We start from the raw sequence: 18,865 nt of genomic DNA on the forward strand, positions 1-18,865 counted from the left end.
AGCAAGAGCAAGAAGGCAGCGAAGAGCTCGTCTATGGACTCGTCGGCGGACTCGTCGGTTGCTTCGTCTGTGGCGTCGTCGGCTGCGTCGGCCTCGGGCTCGGCGTCTGGCTCTGGCAGCAACAAGAGCAAGGGCAAGGGCAAGGGCAAGAAGGCGGCCAAGGCTGGCAAGGCTGGCAAGGCGGGCAAGGCGGGCAAGGCCAAGAAGGAGAAGAAGGCCAAGAAGGAGAAGAAGGCCAAGAAGGAGAAGAAGGCCAAGAAGGAGAAGGAGGCCAAGGGTGGCAAGAAGTCGAAGCGTGTGGCCATCATCGGAGCCTCGGGCTCTGTTGGCAGCGCGACGGTCAAGGCGCTTGTGGCTGCGGCCGATGGCAAGACCGAGATTGTTGCCGGCGTGCGCGATCCCGAGTCGGAGGCGGCGCAGGCGCTTGAGGCCGACAACGTCGAGGTCGACGAGGCCGACATGGGCGAGGTCATCTCGACCAAGAAGCTGTTCAAGGGCGCCGATGCGGTGTTTGTAGTTGTGCCCGGACACAAGAAGCGGACCAAGCTGGCGAAGAAGGCGATCAAGGCTGCGGTCAAGGCCAAGGTCGGGCACCTTGTCGTGCTCTCGGTCTCGACGGCCGAGGCTGACGGCACGGTCTTTGGTGACCAGTTTGCGCCGATCGAGGAGGCGACCAAGGAGGCCGGCGTGCCGTACACCATTGTGCGGCTTCCGCTGTTCCTGGAGAACAACTTTGGGCATGTTGCGAGCCTTGCCAAGGAGGGCAAGATGTACTCGCCGCTCAAGTCCAAGGCCAAGTACACGCCAGTGGCTGTGGCCGACGTCGGCGAGGCCGTGGCCAACATCCTGCTCCGCCCTGCGGAGCACGTGGGACAGACGTACGAGCTGACCGGTGCGCAGGTGACCGAGGCCAAGCTCGCCAAGATCTTCGGCAAGGCCATCGGCACTTCGGTCGAGCACGTCCAGGTCTCCAACGACGACGCCAAGGAGTCGTTCATGGGCATGGGCATGCCCGAGTGGCAGGTTGACGGCGTTCTTGAGCTCTTTGACGCCATCAACGACGGCTCGTCGGTGCTGAACAACAAGAAGTCGGACCTGCCGGCCCTCCTTGGCCACAAGGCCATGAAGCCGGAGCAGTTTGCGGCTGGCCTCGTCGGTGCGGTCCAGAACGCGGCTGATGCCGCTGGCTCGTCGTCGTCGTCGTCGTCGGGCTCTGGCTCGACCTCGGCCTCGGCCTCGGGCTCTGGCTCGGCCTCCGGCTCGGCCTCGGCCTCCGGCTCGGCCTCTGCTTCGGGCTCGGACTCGGGCTCGGACGAAGAGTCGTCGTCGTAGTCAATCACACTTGCTTTCGTTTGATAAGAGTAGAGGTGCAGGATAGCAACAAACAGCGCACTGCTCTGGTAGACCTATGCGTACTCCCAGAGGAGGCCGAGCGGGACGGCGCAGCCAAACATGCCTGCAAACGAGGCAAACGAGGCCCACTGGAGCTTGGCAGTGCCCGAGATGCCATGGCCTGAGGTGCAGCCGCCGCCGAGCCGGGCGCCAAAGAGCATGAGCGCGCCGCCAAAGAAGGCGCCGGCCGGGTGGACGCCGTGCAGCTCAGCAAACGAGTCGCCAAAGTAGGCCGAGGAGAGCGAGCCGATGACGGCGGCGAGGGCAAAGATGAGGGTGTAGCCCGGGCGACGCCCGATGTGCTTGCCCTTGAAGTAGGCGAGCGAGGGCTTGTCGAGGGCGGCGGCAGGAAGGAGGGAGAGAAAGGTGGAGATGAAGGCGACAAGCGCAGTCGAGGTGCCAAGCGTCTTGTGGAGGACGAGGATGAGCGGGATCTGGATCGAACCAAGAACGAGGCCGGAGGCCCACGCCGGCCAAGCGCGCTTGGCGAGGACCCAGTCGTGCTCGACAGTGGTGCCGGCCGGAAGGTCGTTGTTGGCCGGAACGACAATTTCGAGGACAATGACAAGGAGAAGGAAGATGGTGCCGAGCGAGGCGGCGATGGCGGGATACGGCACGCCAAAGTACTTGTCGAGCGTGGCGGGGTGAGCTGGCCATAGGTGAGCAGGTTGAGCGGCTTGGCCGGAGCTGCGTCAGCGGACTGGCCGTCCTCGGCCGCGCTGGCGGCGTCGACGATGGAGGCCTTGGCGGTGCGGGCTTCGCCGGTGAGATAAGGGTGGACGAGGCCGTAGACAAGCGTGCCGACGATGGCACCAGCAAAGGTGAGCGGCGAGGTGAGGACGCCGGCGCCGAGCTGGGAAAAGACGGTGCCCGGGCAGGAGCCAGCGATGACAAAGCCACCAACACCAATGAGAGCGCCGCCGACAAAGGCCGAGACCATCCCGCGATCATTGGTGTACGCACCGTCCATGACGGCAGCAAAGGCGGTTGGAGCGAGGTACGAGACAGCGACGAGGACAAAGGCCGTCGATGCGCCGGCAGCAGCAAAGACCTTGATCATGATCCAATTGGCAAAGGCAAACTGGCGGCGGACGATAAACGGATCAAACGCCCATGACTTTTGCATGGCAAAGCCAAAGGCAAAGCCCGCGAGGAGAGAAACGGCAAAGGCAATAAGCCAGGACCATGTGGCGTCCTGGGCGTTGCAGCCGTTGCTCGACGCCGTTGACTTGGCGGCCTCGTTGACACGCGTCGGCGAATCTGAAGGCTGTTGAGTCGGGCTAGTGGTGGGGTCAGCAAGCGGGGGAGCGATGTCTTTCATGTGGGGAGTTGGTGGAGTGGAATGGGTGTGAGTGTGTGTGGGGGGTGGGAGTGGGGGTGGGGGTGGCCATGTGAATTTTAGATGCTAATGAGGCGAAGAGAGAGGAAGAGACAGAGTGAGTGGCCACCATCATGACGGGCAAGCGATGGGTGTGTTTGGTGTATGTATGTGTATGTATGTGTGTGTGTATGTGGGGGTAGTGGGGGGATGGTGGGGATGGCCCTGGGGGTGGGGGTGGGGGGGGGTGCGTGCTGCCTGTCATCAGCGATGTGATCAGTGAAATTGAAAGGAGGGGATGGGGGGGAGACTGGATGAGAGAAGGGCTGATCTGAGCGGTAGCGACAAGCTTCAGATCGATGCATGGGATGAGAGGCCAAGAGATCATGGACATGTCGTGGCTGGCTGCTGGGGCTGTCATCCATGGGGGTGTAGAAGGGATGGGAAAAGGAAGTGTGGAGAGTGCGTCCGGGAGGAGGAAGCGGGCGGCCAGTCGGCGGTCGGTGAGAGGGCCAAGGCTTCCTGCCGAGACCGAGGCCACTTGGCTTGCCAGCAGCTTGACGGCAGGTGGCACCATGGACCCGAACCCTGACCTGGACTCGCTCCTGGAGAGTATGTGTGGAATGTGTGTGTGTGTGGTGGGGGTGTGGGTAGGGGTGGGGGGGTGGAGGGGAGGGGGGGAGGAATGGCTCACCGAGGTGGATGCGCTTGTGGCATGGGCCGGGTGTATGTATGTATGTATGTATGTATGTGTGTGTGTGTGTGTGTGCAGATGCACTGGACGATCTGGAGCTGTTTGCACCTGGGGAGGGCGTTGGCATTGGCGCCGGCGACGGTGATGGTGATGGCGATGGCGATGGGGATGGCAAGGGAAAGGGCGAGGCTGAGGGTGCGGGCGCTGGGCAAGGCGCAGGTGCGGAGGGTGCGGCGGGTGCGGCGGGTGCTGGTAAGGATATGGACGCGGTGCTTGACTCGGTGCTGGACGCGATGCTGGGGGGAGCTGGGCCGGACACGGGCGCGGTAGCGGATGGGGCGGATGAGGCGTTGCGGGCAGCGGTCGAGTCGATGGCACAGGCGACGGTGGGCGCCATGTCTGGAGCGGATGCACAGGCTGCGGCTGCGGCGGATGCGGCGCGGGCAAAGGAGCTGGAGGGTATGGATCTGAGCGAGGAGTTCAAGGGCTTGATGGAGCAGATGCCCGAGCTGGAGAAGATGGCCAAGGAGATGAACGAGCTCATGCCGGATCTGGAGAAGATGATGGCCGGCGAGGGCGGCGAGGCCAAGGAGGCGTGGGAGTCGCTCGCTGGTGACGAGGGTCTGGCGTCGATGCTCGACGCCCTCCTCAAGCCGCTCATCCACAAGGACCTTTTGCAGGAGCCGATCCGCGAGGTCGGCAACCTCTATCCTCCGTTCCTCGCTTCGGCTGAGGGTCTCGCGCTCTCGGCAGAAGACCGGGCGCGGTTCGAGGGCCAGCACCAGGTCTTTATGGCCATCGACGCTGCGTTCGAGGCCGACCCGTCGCCGGCGTCCAAGGTCCTCGAGCTTCTCACTCAGCTTCACGACAAGTACGGCGCGCTGCCCGACTCAATCCAGGCCTCGGTCGACGCCGGCGCCGGTGACAGCGAGTCGCTGGCGGCGGTCATGGGCATGCTCGGCGGGGCCTCGTCGTAGCTTTGTTATTGGAGTCATGTAGCAGCGGCAGGCCTAGACAAGGGTAAAGGTGGCAGCGAGTCCATAGTGATCAGACATGTGAAGACCCGGGTCAAAGTACGAGGCCGACGGCAGCTGGCTCTTGGCGACAACCTCGATAGAGGCCGGACGCAGCGGGTCGGACGCACCCTGCGAGACAATGACCCGGTCTAGGCGCATGCGGCGGGTATCGCACTTGCACCACATGGCGGCAATGACAGTGTTTGTCCGCCCGTCCCATGTGTAGCCGTCCTCCGGCGACGCATCCGGCCGGAGCAGCGGCCACACGTCGACGTACGGCGCCTCGATCATGGCCGACTCGGCCTCCTGGTGCAGATTAAAGTCGCCGAGAATGACAGCCTGGTCGACAGCAAGCGTGCGCCCTGCCTCGGAGCTCGGTGCAGCGTCACCAGAAATGTCCAGGAATCGGTACAGGTCGCGCAGCTGCTGGCGGCGCGGGACGTAGTTTGGGGCGCGGGCCTGGAGGTGGGTGCCAACAACTGCAACGGACTTGCCGCTTGCAAGCGCAATGCGAGCAACAATCGAGGCGCGACTGGACGATTCGGCCACTCGCGATGGCTTGCGGGTCAGTAGCCGGCTTCGCACTGCGTGCAGCGAGACGAGCGCCAGGCGGCGGGCGACGAGGACCACAACGCCGTGCGGCTCGATAGTGGTCTCGATGGGAGCCTCGCAGTCTTCGCCTACACACGATGCCGAGACCTCGCTCATCACATACTTGCTCCGCACAAACTCGTCGGCGCCGAGCAAGTCCAGGAACGCCGGCGTGATCTCGTTGAGCGAGACGATGTCGGCGTCGACCTCGGCGAGGTAAGCGACGATGGCGGACCAGCGAGCGTCTGCCCGGGTCACGCCCGGCACTACATCGTCATAGTTTTGGATGAGCACGTTGTAGGTGAGCAACGTGAGCGAGCGCAGCGTCGTAGGATCAGCATCGGGCTCGGCGGCCGAGGGAGGCGCGTTCGGCGGCGCAGGCGTCCAGCAGGCCGCGTCCGGATCAAAGGCCCACCCACTCGACGGCAGCTCCTCAACCAGATCGTCGGCAAGGCCGGTGGCCATCTCGGCCGCCATGCCCTGCCACGCCGGACTGTCGTTGGCGTGGCCGGCATCGCGGGCGGCAATGCGGTCAAATGCAGGCGTCCGCGGCTTGATAAAGACCCGGGCGAGCGGCGTGGCGAGCGGGACCTGGAGCGCGCCCCACACCATCGAGTACACACCACGGCGGAGGAGGGCCATCAGGGGGAGGTGTGTATGTGTGTATGTGTAGATGTGTGTGTGTGGTGGGGGGAGAGAGGGAGGAGGGAGGCGAGGCGAAGAGCTGTTTGGATTCGGTTCCGGAACGGGCTCGAGTCGCGCTACCACGTGGCGGCGGGCGGGGAGATGCGGGCGGGCAGCGGTTTATGGTGTTGATGGATGGATGGGGAGTGGTGATGAGGACGACGGGCCGATGTCAGGGCGGGTGTCGGCAGACGAGACAATGTCGACAAAGACGTCGTGGCCAAGGTTGGTAAAGTGGGCGGTGGCCGGAGAGGGAAGTAGGGCAGCGAGGGCCGAGTCTGCAGCGGAGAGCACTTTGGCGGCTTTTGGACGATCATTGGAGGAGGTGACGACGACACAGTCATTGTACAGCTTGTTGAGATCTTCGGTGAGGCCGACAGGTTCAGGAAGACAGTAGGCGTTGTCGGAGCGGATGGGCGGCTTGTTGAGGGTGGCGACTTCGGCAGCGATGAGGCCGAGCGAGTAGATGTCTGCCGAGTAGTCGGCAGGAGCGCCGATGTGGACCTCGGGCGCAGCATACCGTGGCGTCCAGCCGCGTTGCAGTGAATTTCCGGCGCCGGAGACGCCAAAGTCGGTCAGTTTGACCATGCCCCGCGGATCGACAAGAATGTTGGCAGGCTTGAGATCGCGGTGGGCGATTTCGCGGGCGTGGAGATAGACGAGGCCGCGGGTAATGTCGCGGATGATGAGCCAAACGTCGACAGGGTCGAGCAGGACAGGTGGAGGGCCCTGGCGGAGCTTGAGCTGGTGAGCGAGCGAGCCGCCGGCAAGCAGCTCCATGACGAGGCCGAGACGCGGGGTGGTGGACGTAGACGCGGTCACGCCGATGATGAGGCAGATGTTGGGATGGCGGAGCCGCGAGAGGATGTCGGCTTCCTCGACGTAGTTTTCGACCCGGGCAATCGAGTCGGTCTCTTGCGGCTCGAGAAGTTTGAGGGCAACCGGCAGTCCGAGGTATACGGCCGAGTAGACCGTGGCGAACGAGCCGGACGCCAAGTTGGAGCACACATGCAAGGCAGGCCACTCGATGACGGTTAGCTTGGAATCGATGGTAACGGTGGTAGAGTGTGTAGCAAAGGCAAGGGTGCCGCCGGCGCCGGACGGTGTCGCGACCGGAATCGGGTGCAGCTCGCCCGAGTTGAACGCGGACATGCGGACCGAGTACGGGCCAAAGTCGCCAAGATACGGCCAGGCGTTGCGGGGCCCGGCCTGCGGCGTAATGTTGACGGCGATGGCAGTCTCAGTTGCGGTGGCGTCGGCATCGGCATCGGACGGGTGCGAGGTCGCCGAGTCGAGTCGCAGCCGCGGATCGGTGTCGGGCGCGATGAGCCCGTGGTTCTCGCGGTGCTCGGTGTGGTAGCGGGCGACATCGTCCATGGAGAGGATGCGGTAGCCAATACGGCGGAGAAACGGCAGCTTGTCCATCTTCTCCAGCCACGTCTGGGTTGTGCGGTATGTTTTGTGTGAGGTGAGATTCGACGGAGCGAGCTCGGCACGCGGGATAAAGAGGACCGGCGCGAGGAAGCGGCAGACGAGCAGGCGCTCGGGCGCAGACGTCAGGCTCGCTGCCACGGTGTCAATGTTGACCGATAGGGTGTTGCTTGCAATGATGACGCTCTTGTCAAAGACCCTGTCGGCCTCGCCGAGCACGCGGGTCTTGATCTCGGCGTCCTCCGACACGGCCTCGATGACAAACTGGAGCTGCGGGAGCAAATTGGCGAGCGAGGCGAGCGACGCGCCGTCCGGCGCGATATGGACGTGGCTCATGATGCGCGGAATGTCGTCTTCGGTTAGCAGATGGTACGCCACCGTCTCCTCCAGCGTGGTCCGGATTCGCGAGCATGTGCTGGCGAGCGCTGACTGAGCCGCGTCGAAGCACATGACGTCGACGTCGAACCGAGCGAGCTCGGCAGCCACCATGGGCCCGAGGCGGCCACACCCGACGACCAGAACAGTTGCCGAGGCCATGGAGGATGATGGCAGGGGTGGTAGAGGTGTGTGTGTGTGTGTGTGTGTGTGTGTGTGTGTGTGGGTGGGCGGGGGAGGGTGACGGTCAGTCGGCGAGTTGCCTGTTGCGGATGCGTGGTCTTTGGCCGACAAAGAGAGAGGGAGAAAGGGGGAGAGAGAGGGCAATGGCGATGATGGCTCTGGCAGTGACGAGGACAAGGCTCACTCCTCCCCTTTCGAACGTTCGATGCGTGTCACGATTGCTTTGCTCTGCCTCACGGCGGTGGTGTACTCGGTGGTAGCCATGGATACATGGACTACCAAGAACTCGATGCTCCTTGCAGTGAGGTATGTGGTATGAAGCATGTGTGGCTGTGTGTTGATAGGGCGCTGCTAGCTGTGTGCGTGTTGCAGAGGGTGGGATGGGGAGGGAGGGAGGGGGGGTGGAGCGGGAGGAGGGATGGCACTTGCTCCACCACCGACATCCATTTGACGTGGCGCACGCCCCCGCGGCATACTCATGGTCGGGGCGATGGGCGGGTGCAATGGGCGTAATGGGCGGGTGTGATGGACTGGGCTGGACTGGGCTGCTGGACTGGGCTGGGCTGGGTTGGGCGCAGTGACCATTCGGCGTCGGTGATCGGGTCCCGGATTGTTGTGGTGGGCGGGTGCTCCGGTGGCCAGACATGCTCGGGGAGCTTTTGTGGATGCACCAATGTTACGGCGCAGGTCCAGGTGCTGGCGACGGCGACGGATAGCTGGAGCTACGGCCCGGCTGCGCCGCGCGAGCGGTACCGCGGCTCGTCGGTGACACTTGGATCGAAGGTGTATGTGTTTGGCGGGCGCGATGTGAGTGACAACCTGGTGACGGCGGTCGACGTGCTCGACGCTTCAGCGGACGATGTGGCGAGCTGGAGCTGGAGCACGCTGGCGGCAGCGCTGCCGTCGCCGCGATCGGACCATTGCTCGTTTGTGAGCGGCGGAAAAGCGTACGTGGTTGGCGGGTATACGGCGGCGTACGAGACGCTCGCGAGCGTGGCAACGTACGACGCTGCGACCGACTCGTGGGCGAGCGCGACCGACATGCCGTCGTCGCGCGGCGATCTCGGATGTGCAGAGCTCGACGGACGTGGGTACGTGTTTGGCGGCTTCTCGGGAACCGACTTTTGCGCGCCGGTTGGGGCACTCGACGAGTACAACCCGACGACCAACACGTGGCGGGCGCGGGCGGCGCTGGCACATGGGCGCGGCGACAAGGCGTTTGTGGCGGTGGGCGGCAAGCTGTTTGTGATGGGCGGCGAGAAGAAGAACGCGACAACCAACTGCAGCAAGTACTCGTATCCGATCGTCGAGGTCGAGGTCTACACCCCGAGCACCGACTCGTGGGAGCTCGACACGCCGATTCCCGACGAGCGGTTCCGGTTCGCGGCGGCGGCGTACGGCTCGTCGATCTACGTGCTTGGCGGGCAGGGCGAGCTCAAGGTAGCGAGCGACTCGTACGACTCACTGGCGACGGTGGAGACCCTGGAGGTGACTGGAGCGAGCTCGTCAGCGGTACGAGCGGCGCACACGACCGTAGTGGCAGTGGCAGGCCTTGCGGCGGCAGCGGTGATGATGGTGGTGTTATAGGAGAATGAAGGTACAGGGAAGAGACCACGAGCGCAATTAGACGAGGGCAGCACTGGAACCATTGGGCGAGGCGACGGTCATGTGCGAGAGCATGGCCTGGTCGCGGTTGTGCGGGTCCGGCGAACCGTCGGAGAGCGACGAGTCCATTGCGGCGTCCGAGCCGACAGCGAAGCTGCCGAAAGAGTGCGGCGAGCCCGAGAGAGCAATGGCCGGGTTCGGCGGGTTGTGGAGGCCACGCTTGGACGCCAGGTTGGTCATCGAGACAACGCGCGAGCTGGGAATGACCTGATTGGTGTGAATGAGCGAGCGAATGCGGAAGCCGACAATGACGGCCGAGACACAGCCACGGAAGGTGTAGACGACGACCGAGACGATGAGCACTGCTTGGAGCATGGACATAAACTTGTTGAGGCCCGGAATGATGTTCTTCTCGTTGACGACGGCGATGACATTCCAGTCGAGGAGGCCGGCATTGAAGCGCTGGGCGAAGACCAGGTAGTCGTCGTCGAGCTGGAGCGTGCGCGTCTCAAAGTTGAGGCCGGCAACAAACGAGTCGGCGATGAGCGAGAGCGGGTACGGGAACTGGGAAATGGTCTTGAAGTCGATGTCGGCAGCAGAGCCGTCGGTAGCGTTGCCAAGGGTGGCGGAGGAAAACGCGATGGGCGACTCGACGCCAAACCACATGAGGCCGAGGACCTTGCCGTCGTTCTTGGCGACAACGACAATCGAGTCACGCGTCAGACGGTTCTGCAGGCGCTTGAGGATGCGCGAGACGGCCTTTAGGCGCATCTTGTACTTGAAGGCCGAATACTCGCCGGCGTGTGCGGTGCCTGCAGGCCATTGGGCGCGGAAGAGAAGCTCGATGATCTGCTCGTCGCGGGTCTCGGCGGTGGCAGAGAGGACAGGGCCATTCCAGACCTGATCCTCAGCGGCAACAGCGGTCTTGTACCACGACTTCTCCCATGGGTCATACGACTTGACGGTGTCGTCGCCAAATGAGATGGTCAGCGGTGGGGAGGCGACATCCATCAGCGCCTTGCGGCGGTACTGGTACGAGGCATTGACGTAAATACGTTCCTCAAGGCCGAGGGTGGCGCCGCTGTCGTCGGAAATGAGCTTGATGACCTTGCGCGACGGGCCCGGGAGGACCTGGTAGAGGGCCATCGACTCGGACATCGTGTGGAACGGCATGGAGATCATCGACGACCACTCGCGCGAGCCTGATTCAGTAGTGTCGCCGGAGAACCATCCGAGGGCAACCGCCTGCTGGACAGTGTTCTTAAAGGTAAAGATTGATGCGACAAAGTCCTCGACAAGGCGCGAGACGACTTCGGCAACGTTTGAGCCGAGGTCGTCCTTGGCCTCGTCGACAACGCGATCAAAGGCCGAGCGGACAAGGAGAGAGAGAATAATGGTGACAATGATGGGGAGAAGGAAGGCCAAGCTCTCAGAGCCAACAAGCGTGTAGACAGGGCGCCAGCGCTCCCAGTGGCTCATGGGGACGTGCGGCCCGGCTTCGTCAGAAGGGGGGCGGGGTGACATAGCGAACCAAAAAAAAAATGGGCCCCACCTTTGCAACGTTTGTGAGCGTAGTGGGAGTGCGGGGCTTTGGTACTGCGGCGGGCTCAGGCGCAGAGACGTGTGTGTGTGTGGGGTAGTTCCCGGAAGAAGCCGTGAGACGGTGTCTTAGAAGGTAAAGGGGTAGGTGGGTGAGGGAGGGGCACTGTGTGAGAGGGGTGACTTTGCTCGTGCCGGTGTCATGGTCATGGTTGCGCACGCCGTGCAAAGATGGCGGTCGTGACGGAGCCGGCTCATCATACGTTTGCATTCCGTTTTATTGTCAGTGTGGTTTGACTCTGCCTGTCAGAGGGGTTCTCTCGTCAGCCAGCCACCTCTTCAAGTAATCCTCCCTCCCCTTCCGCTCGCACACACTGCCATGGACATGGACAAAGTCTCCCGCACGTGCTGCAACCGCATCATATGGGTTTTGGTGTGGGTGGTGCTCGCTGGGGCGGTGGGCAGGGCGGTAGGTGAGCGTCCGTGTTGGAAAAAGAACGGGCCCGACCTTTGCAACGTTTGTGAGCGTAGTGGGAGTGCGGGGCTTTGGAGCAGAGACGTGTGTGTGTGTGGGGTAGTTCCCGGAAGAAGCCGTGAGACGGTGTCTTAGAAGGTAAAGGGGTGGGTGGGTGAGGGAGGGGCACTGTGTGAGAGGGGTGACTTTGCTCGTGCGGGTGTCATGGTTGCGCACGCCGTGCAAAGATGGCGGTCGTGACGGAGCCGGCTCATCATACGTTTGCATTCCGTTTTATTGTCAGTGTGGTTTGACTCTGCCTGTCAGAGGGGTTCTCTCGTCAGCCAGCCACCTCTCCAAGTAACCCACCCTCCCCTTCCGCCCGCACACACTGCCATGGACATGGACAAAGTCTCCCGTACGTGCTGCAACCGCATCATATGGGTTTTGGTGTGGGTGGTGCTCGCTGGGGCGGTGGGCAGGGCGGTAGGTGAGCGTCCGTGTTGGACGTCATCCTTCGCGGCTGACCCGCACCTGCGACTCTTGACTCCACCGCCGGGCGCCATGCAGCTCGTGCAGCCGCCTGTGACGACAGACGTCAACTTGGACGGCTTGCCAGATGTGGTGGCTGTGGCGCACTATGCCGGTCGCTTGCTGTATTGGCCCAACCTGGGCAACATGGAGTTTGGTCCGGGCGTGGAGCTGTACTGGGTGAACAACAAGCTGGGCTCGGTTGCGGTGGGCGACTTTAACAACGACGGCTTGGAAGATCTGGTTGTCGGGACGCGGAGCATTCCGATCAAACTGTTGGTTCATCTTCCTGCTCCTGCCGTCACATACGCTGCGCCCGTCGATATCTCGGTCACGACTGCTCCCCAGTTCCAGGGCATCACGGTGTATGACATGAACGGCGACGGAGTGATGGACGTGATGGTCTCCATTTCCGGAGCGCCATGGGGATGGATTCTGCTCATGAACGACGGGACGGGCTTGTTCACTGAGACGGTGTTTTCGCAGAGGCAACCGTACTACGGCGTCTCTGCTGCAGATTACAATGGTGACGGATTTGTCGACGTGGTGGCCCCAGCATTGCCCGGGGCAACGTGGAACATCTTGTACAACGACGGCAGCAACACGTCGTTCACAGCAAGCCCGATCGCCACGTCTGTTTATCTAGACACGCTTCGCGATGGCAGGGTGACCGGGGCCCGTGGTCAGCAGCCACCGGATTTCAACGGCGACGGCCTCCCTGACATAGCATTCATGCACGTCGTGGCCTTTAACGACGGCGCAGGAGGGTTTACCTACGGCGAGCCGTTCAAAGCTGTCGAGTATCAATACGGAACGTACGCCGACATCGATCTCGACGGCGACCTCGACATCCTCCAGCGCTTCAGTTCTGGCTCGGGCGGTGTCCACCTCTACCGCAACCACGGGAACGGCACGTTCGCCGACCCGGAACTCGTCATGTCGTGGGCGGTTCTTCGGCACATGCACACTGTGGATCTCGACTTGGACGGCGACCTCGATCTCGTGTTTACCGGCGACCCGGGCGGAGGAAGCAGCGACTCGATCGGGGTGATGGAGAACCGAGAAGGGGTCTTCCGCACGACATGCGTTGACCCGGCGTGCTCGTCCGTGTCGTGCATTACAGCGGCGATTGCCTCGGCGGCGTCGACGACATCAAGCCGCTCGAGCTTGCCAACATCACGTACACGGGTTGTCCGTCGACGCACGTGGCGACGCCCATCCTGCCGAGGGGCGCCCCACTTGTGGTCACGACCGACCCCGGGTACGGCAGGGGCGCTAGGGCGACGATTGACTGCGGCCACACCGGCGTTCTCTTCTCGGCGGTCGCCACGGCGGCTCTCCGGCTAGAGGGCATCGATCTTCTTCGCATGTCTTCCTCCTTTGCCGCTGTCCCACAGCCGGGGCTGCTGGTCGCCTCAGCCGGCTCCATGCACTTGCACAATGTCTCGATCGCAGACTCGACGACCCAGCTGACCTTTGCTGGCACTGATCTCCTCTCAAGCACAGTGTGCGGCGGCGCCGTCCTTGTCTCGGGCCCCTCCAAACTCACTGTCACCGACTCGACGTTTGCGCGCAACACGGCATCCGCGTCTGGCGGGGCCGTCTGTCTCGCACCTCAACTTGGCGTGCCCGGGACACCGACGTTCGACACGTATCGGACGCTGTTTGATGGCAACGCCTCGCCTGCGGGGGCGGGCGGTCACGTCGCCGTGGTGGTGGCAAGCAACGAGCGCGGCGCGGTCGCACGACTGCATGATTGCGAGATGGTGGGTGGGCGCGCCAACTTTGGCGGCGCGGCCGCCGTGTATGTGGACACGATTCTTGTGTCAGGCTCATCCGACGCCGCCGATCTCACGCCCGAGCCATCTGCGGCGGCCGCCTCTCTTGCTGCCGCATCCCACAGCCCAGGTCTCATCATTGATGCCGCTACGCGTGTGGGCAACGACCACGCGGCCACATTCGGCGATCTTTTCTTTGCCTGCTCGGCGGTCGTCACGCTGGACGCTTCCGTGAGCGGGACGTGGGACGCATCCGAGCCACCGGTGTTTATTTGCATTCCCGCGTCCGGCGTCGCGCCTGTGCCGGGTTGGGTGAAGGGCACGGGCGTGACAGGTGTGCTCGCGTCCGGCTGGTCGCCGCCTGCGGTCGCGGTTGTGGATGATGCCGCGACGTCCATCATGGCTGGCGGCAGCCTGAAAGTGGTCGTACGGGTGGAGAGCGTGTTTGGCCTCCCGTACACACTCCCCTCGACGCTCGTCGGCGTGGACATCGACACGCTGGCGCCGGCTGAGTGCGCTGCCGTTATAGCGCGGCGCATTACCGATTCGATCGTGGGCGCGAGCGGGACACCGCTGGCCATCACTGTCTCGGCGTTCAACGCCTCGTGCTTGGGCCATGTGCACCGGATGCGGGCTGGCGTGGTGACGGCGCTTGCGGCGCCGTTCATGTTTGCGACGCACGGGCCGCTCTCGACCTCATTCGACGTCGTCCTCGCACCCTGCGCAGCTGGCTTTGGTCCGGCGTCGATCGAGCCATTCGGATGCTCGCCGTGCGCCAAAGGTACGTACACCGATGGTTCGTTTGACGGTACCGAGTCGTGTCTCCTCTTTCCGGCCTGTCCGGCAAACACAGTGCGTGGCGAAGCACCTGAGTCACAGGCCTCGACACCGCCGACCTGCTATTGCGTGCCCGGGACGTACTCGCCGACGCTAGCAGCCGATACCACATGTATCCCGTGCCCGATCGGGGCGGCGTGCGACGGCGGGCTAGCCCGTCCGCGCTCGCTTCCGGGGTGGATCGACATCAGCAACACGACAGGTCGCGTTGTCCAGATCGAGGCGTGCCCGAGGCCCTCGTCGTGCGCCGGTGACTCCAACTGCTTCCCGGGCGCCACGGGGTTCATGTGCACGGCGTGCGCCTCCGGCTACTACACACACTCGAACGGAGCGTGTGCCAAGTGTACGGACGGAATGGTAACGATGTTTTGGATCTTCATCACGATCGCGTTTGTGGGCGTGATAGCTGCTGTCGTCGGCGCCGTCTTGGCGGCGTCGTCGTCGATGGCACCTGCGGTGGTGGTCGGAAGCGAGGAGGCGTGGGCGCGGTCGCGGGTGCCGCGCGCCTTCTCTACCGGTCTTCTTTTGCCCAGGTTCTCGCAGTGGTGGCACAGACGGCGTTGGTGTGGCCCACGCCCATGCGCGAGACGCTCGAGTCGCTGGCAATGCTCAACTTTTCGCTCGCTTACGTCGGCGGCGAGTGCGTGCTCCTCTCGTTCACCACAACGTACAAGTTTACGGTTGTGGCACCCGGTGCCCTGATCGTGCTCACAGCATTGGTGGCGCCGCTACTCAAGCTCTGCACATCGCGCGTGCCGTCGGTGGGCCTTGTGGTCGAGCGCGTGGTGTTCTCGGCAGGTCCGGTTCTCTACATCGCGTCCTCGCACGCCGCACTCCAGCTCTTTGACTGCTCGCGGCTGCCGACAGGCGACTATGTGCTCGACGCCGACCTCGGCTTCAAGTGCTTTACGCCGCAGTGGCTGGCGCTGCTTCCGTGGGCGCTCGTGGCCGTTTTCGTGTACGTCGTGGGCCTGCCTGCATTCATGGCGCTCTCGCTGTACCGTGCGCGACATCGCCTCGCCAGTCCGGACGTGCGAGCTCGTTACGGGCTACTGTACCGCCTCTACAAGCCCGTATTCTACCAGTTTGAGGTGCTTCTTCTATTCAAGCGGCTGGCAATTGTGATGGCGGTCATGTTCTTCTCGCGCATCGTCGTATGGCTGATGACAACACTCGTCGGTGTCTTTTCAGTCTTTGCCGCTGTCCAGCTCAAGTACGCGCCGTTTGTCGCCGACGTCTATAACGTGCTCGAGACGCGCCTCAACGTAGCCCTTCTCATCATCCTCAGCATCGGCGCTGCGTTTTGGGCAAACGACTTTCCTGACGACGGCTCGTACGCCACCTTTGCCGTCCTCGGCATGGCTGTCATAGTTGTCTCGTTTGTTCTCATTCTCCACGTCGCGCTCCGCGAACTCGCCTGGTCCCGTCGTCACTCGTTCCGCGCCGTGGCTGAAGCCGACGCGAGACACAAGCCCGACTCGCCTTCTACAACTTTCGAGCTTGTAGAGTGGAGTGGGGCCAGCTCCACGTCGCCTTTTTCCGATTCGCCGCAGCCGCTTCCCGACCAATCATCGTCGTCTTCATACTCGGCATCCTCGTCCTCACTCGCATCATGTTCGGTCCAAACAGCCGACCGCACCCTCCCGGCCTCACGCGGTGCCACCCGCCGCGCGTCGAGTACCGCGTACGGCCGCTCAGGCCGTCGCTCTGTTGCTGTAGTGTCCGATCGCTCATAGTTTTTCTGGCAGTGCAACCTTTCCACGTGCCGCCGGGGCGTCGTCGTGACGCTAGCCATAAACGCGCTTAGGAGGGTCTCAGCGGCATGAAGACGAGACCAGGTCAACAACTTGGGCCTCAGCCGGCGGAACTAGGATTCCGGAAAGTGAGTCTGTGGATACGATCATGTGCAAAAGTCAGTGTGTGCATGTCGTTGGGTAGTAGTGAAATCAGATTGGGTATAGCTGATAATGGGGATGGTGGGGGACGTGTGCGGGGTGGAGCGGTCGAGGACGTGCTCAACCACCTAGGCAAAACAAGTCTACGCGGAAATGAGCCGAGGACGATGGGTGTCGATGACGGCGATATTTGTACTGGTGCTAGTGTGAGATGAATAATAACCGGAAGTGTGGTCGCGGGTTGTGTAGCTGGTGGTGGGAAAGAGCTAGGTGGTGATGAAGGTCGGCTGATTTGGCGAGCGGGCGGCGGCTGACGGCTGGTGGTCGGCAAGGCAGGGGTAGCTGAGGGGGCTGGGTCGCGGCTAGGTGGCTCGAGATTGCTGTTGGTTGAAGGATGAGCAGAATGACATGTGATGGTTGAGGGGTGTGAGTGTCGAGGTCGGGGATGAGGATGAGGGTGAGTTGGAGCGGGGAGAGGATGAGGACGAGGAGGAAGAGGAAGCCGAGTGCGCGATGGGATGGTGGTGAGGATGGCCATAGCATGGGGATAGGAGTTGTGGCTGGGATGGAAGACATGGTGGTCGGGTAGGGGTGGGGTGGTCGTTTGTGGTGATGGGGCGTGATGAGTATGGTAGGGGGGATGAGGGGGGTCGTGATGTGGGAGGCGTGGCGGCGGAGGGGTGCTGGGTATGGCGATTGGGCTTGAGCATTGATGAAGGTGAGTATGATGAGACTGATGGGTGTGTGTGGGGTATAAGCAATGAGGGTGGAGGGGCTTGGGCGGCATGGGCGAGGAGGGCCGACGGGATTTGATTGATGGACGTCGATGGAGACGATGGCTTGAGATGGCGGGGGAAGCAGCCAACTGCACTTTAGCCGGCCACTGCATTACCTATCGCTTGCACTTCCCCTCTCTTGTTCTTCCTCGTCTTGGCCAGTCCATAGGACTCGTCGTCTGGCTCGGTGATCGGCAGCAGGGGCGGCTGGCGATGGGCAGGCCGGCGGGGGCTGTGATGGGCAAGGCCGGAGGATGGAGGGGAGGAATGGGTTGGAGGGCGCACTGGTAGGCATTGCCATTGATGTGGCTATCTCTCTGCATCGTCTCCAATGCCCTGTCGATGGCTAGCTTGCTCTTGGTGGTGCCGGCAGTGGTTGGTCGGCGGCGGGCGGCGGTCGGCGGCGAGCAGCCGGCGGTCGGCAGTGATGCTGTTGACGGGTTGGCGTCGGCTGATGTGCGTATCGGCGGGCAGGGAGTGGGTGGCTATGTTTGCAGGGGTGGTGAGTATGTGTGGTGTGGGTGTGGTGGTTGTGGGTGGTGATGGTGGGGAGTGGGGGTCGGAGATGGGCCCGCGGCAGGGGGGTCAGCACCTTCGAAGGGACACCAGGCCAACAACTTGGTCCTGAGCCGGCGAAACTCGGATTCTGGAATACTGCAGCTGTGGATTGGAGATTGTGCAAGGGGGTAGTGTATGTATGTAATAGGGTAGTAGTGAAATCAGATTGGGCATATCTTGCAATGAGTGTGGTGGGGGCGTGTGCGGGGTCGGGCGGTCGAGGACGTGCTCAACCGCCTAGGCCAAACAAGCCGACGCGGAAATGAACCGATGAAGATGGGTGTCGATGACGACGGTATTAATACTGGTGCTAGTGCATGGCGAGTGAAAACCTTGGGTGTGGTCGCGGGTTGTGTAGCTGGTAGTGGGTGGGAGCTAGGTGGTGATGAAGGTGGGCTGATCGGGCGAGCGGGCGGCGGCTGGCGGCTGGTGGTCGGCGAGGCGGGGACAGCTGAGGGAGCTGGGTCGGGGATGGATGGCTCGAGATTGCTGTTGGTTGGTGAATAGGCAGTCTGCCATGGGATGGTTAAGGGATGACGGTGTCGGAGTCGGGGAAGAGGATGCGGGTGAGGTAGAGCGGGGAGAGGACGACGATGAGGAGGAAGAGGAAGCCGAGCGCGCGATGGGGTGGTGATGGGTATGGCCAGGACATGTGGGTGGTGGTTGTGGCTGCAATAAAAGTGATGGTGGTGGAGTAGGGGGTGGGGGTGGTCGTTTGTGGTGATCGGTGGTAATGAGTATGGTAGGGGGGGATGAGGGGGTCATGACGTGGATGGCGTGGCGGGCGGAAGGATGGTGGGTATGAAGATTGAGCTTGAGCATTGATGTGGGCGAGTTGGATGAGGATGATGGGTGGGTGTGAGTGTGGGCAATGAGGGTGGAGGGGCTTGGGCGGCAGGGGCGAGGAGGACGGACGGGATTCGATTGAGATGGACGTCGATGGAGACGAGGGCTTGGGATTGGAAGAGGTGGCAGACCACTACACTCTAGCCCGCCACTGCATTGGATATCGTTTGCACTTGCCCTCTCTTGATCTTCCTCGTCCTGGCCAGCTCACTGGCTTCGTCGTCTGGCTCGGTGGACGGCGGCAGGGGCGGCTGGCGATGAGCAGGCCGGCGGGGGCTGTGATGGGCAAGGCCGGAGGAGGGAGGGGAGGAGTGGGTTGGAAAGCAAACTGGTAGTCATTGCTATTGCTGTGGCTATCTCTA

At 62.8% G+C, this 18,865-nt stretch overlaps 5 protein-coding genes across 5 annotated transcripts; 3 read left to right on the plus strand and 2 right to left on the minus strand.

Moving 5' to 3' along the window:
• Positions 1-1,255: 1,255 nt before the first annotated feature.
• Positions 1,256-2,713, minus strand: AMSG_10737 (YeeE/YedE family protein; the record flags this gene model as incomplete). The annotated part of the gene is made up of 2 exons (XM_013897859.1): positions 1,256-2,018; positions 2,126-2,713. 2 exons carry the CDS (start codon positions 2,711-2,713, stop codon positions 1,407-1,409), a joined length of 1,200 nt encoding a protein of 399 aa, XP_013753313.1. The 3' UTR covers positions 1,256-1,406.
• Positions 2,714-3,265: 552 nt separating this feature from the next.
• AMSG_10738 (uncharacterized protein) lies at positions 3,266-4,447 on the plus strand. The gene is made up of 2 exons (XM_013897860.1): positions 3,266-3,322; positions 3,483-4,447. The coding sequence occupies exons 1-2, from the start codon at positions 3,286-3,288 to the stop codon at positions 4,379-4,381; spliced, it is 936 nt and encodes a 311-aa protein (XP_013753314.1). The 5' UTR covers positions 3,266-3,285; the 3' UTR covers positions 4,382-4,447.
• On the minus strand, positions 4,372-7,615 carry AMSG_12383 (uncharacterized protein; the record flags this gene model as incomplete). The annotated part of the gene is made up of 2 exons (XM_013897868.1): positions 4,372-5,602; positions 6,032-7,615. The coding sequence occupies 2 exons, from the start codon at positions 7,613-7,615 to the stop codon at positions 4,415-4,417; spliced, it is 2,772 nt and encodes a 923-aa protein (XP_013753322.1). The 3' UTR covers positions 4,372-4,414.
• Positions 7,616-7,882: 267 nt separating this feature from the next.
• Positions 7,883-9,490, plus strand: AMSG_10741 (kelch repeat protein). Its single transcript, XM_013897861.1, has 2 exons — positions 7,883-7,990; positions 8,263-9,490. Exons 1-2 carry the CDS (start codon positions 7,890-7,892, stop codon positions 9,269-9,271), a joined length of 1,110 nt encoding a protein of 369 aa, XP_013753315.1. The 5' UTR covers positions 7,883-7,889; the 3' UTR covers positions 9,272-9,490.
• A 2,356-nt stretch (positions 9,491-11,846) lies between these two features.
• AMSG_10743 (uncharacterized protein) lies at positions 11,847-16,164 on the plus strand (the record flags this gene model as incomplete). The annotated part of the gene is made up of 3 exons (XM_013897862.1): positions 11,847-12,910; positions 12,937-14,923; positions 14,962-16,164. The coding sequence occupies 3 exons, from the start codon at positions 11,847-11,849 to the stop codon at positions 16,162-16,164; spliced, it is 4,254 nt and encodes a 1,417-aa protein (XP_013753316.1).
• Between the last annotated feature and the right edge of the window lie 2,701 nt (positions 16,165-18,865).

Source organism: Thecamonas trahens (genome assembly GCF_000142905.1).
Source record: "Thecamonas trahens ATCC 50062 unplaced genomic scaffold supercont1.63, whole genome shotgun sequence".
NCBI classification, from domain to species: domain Eukaryota; order Apusomonadida; family Apusomonadidae; genus Thecamonas; species Thecamonas trahens.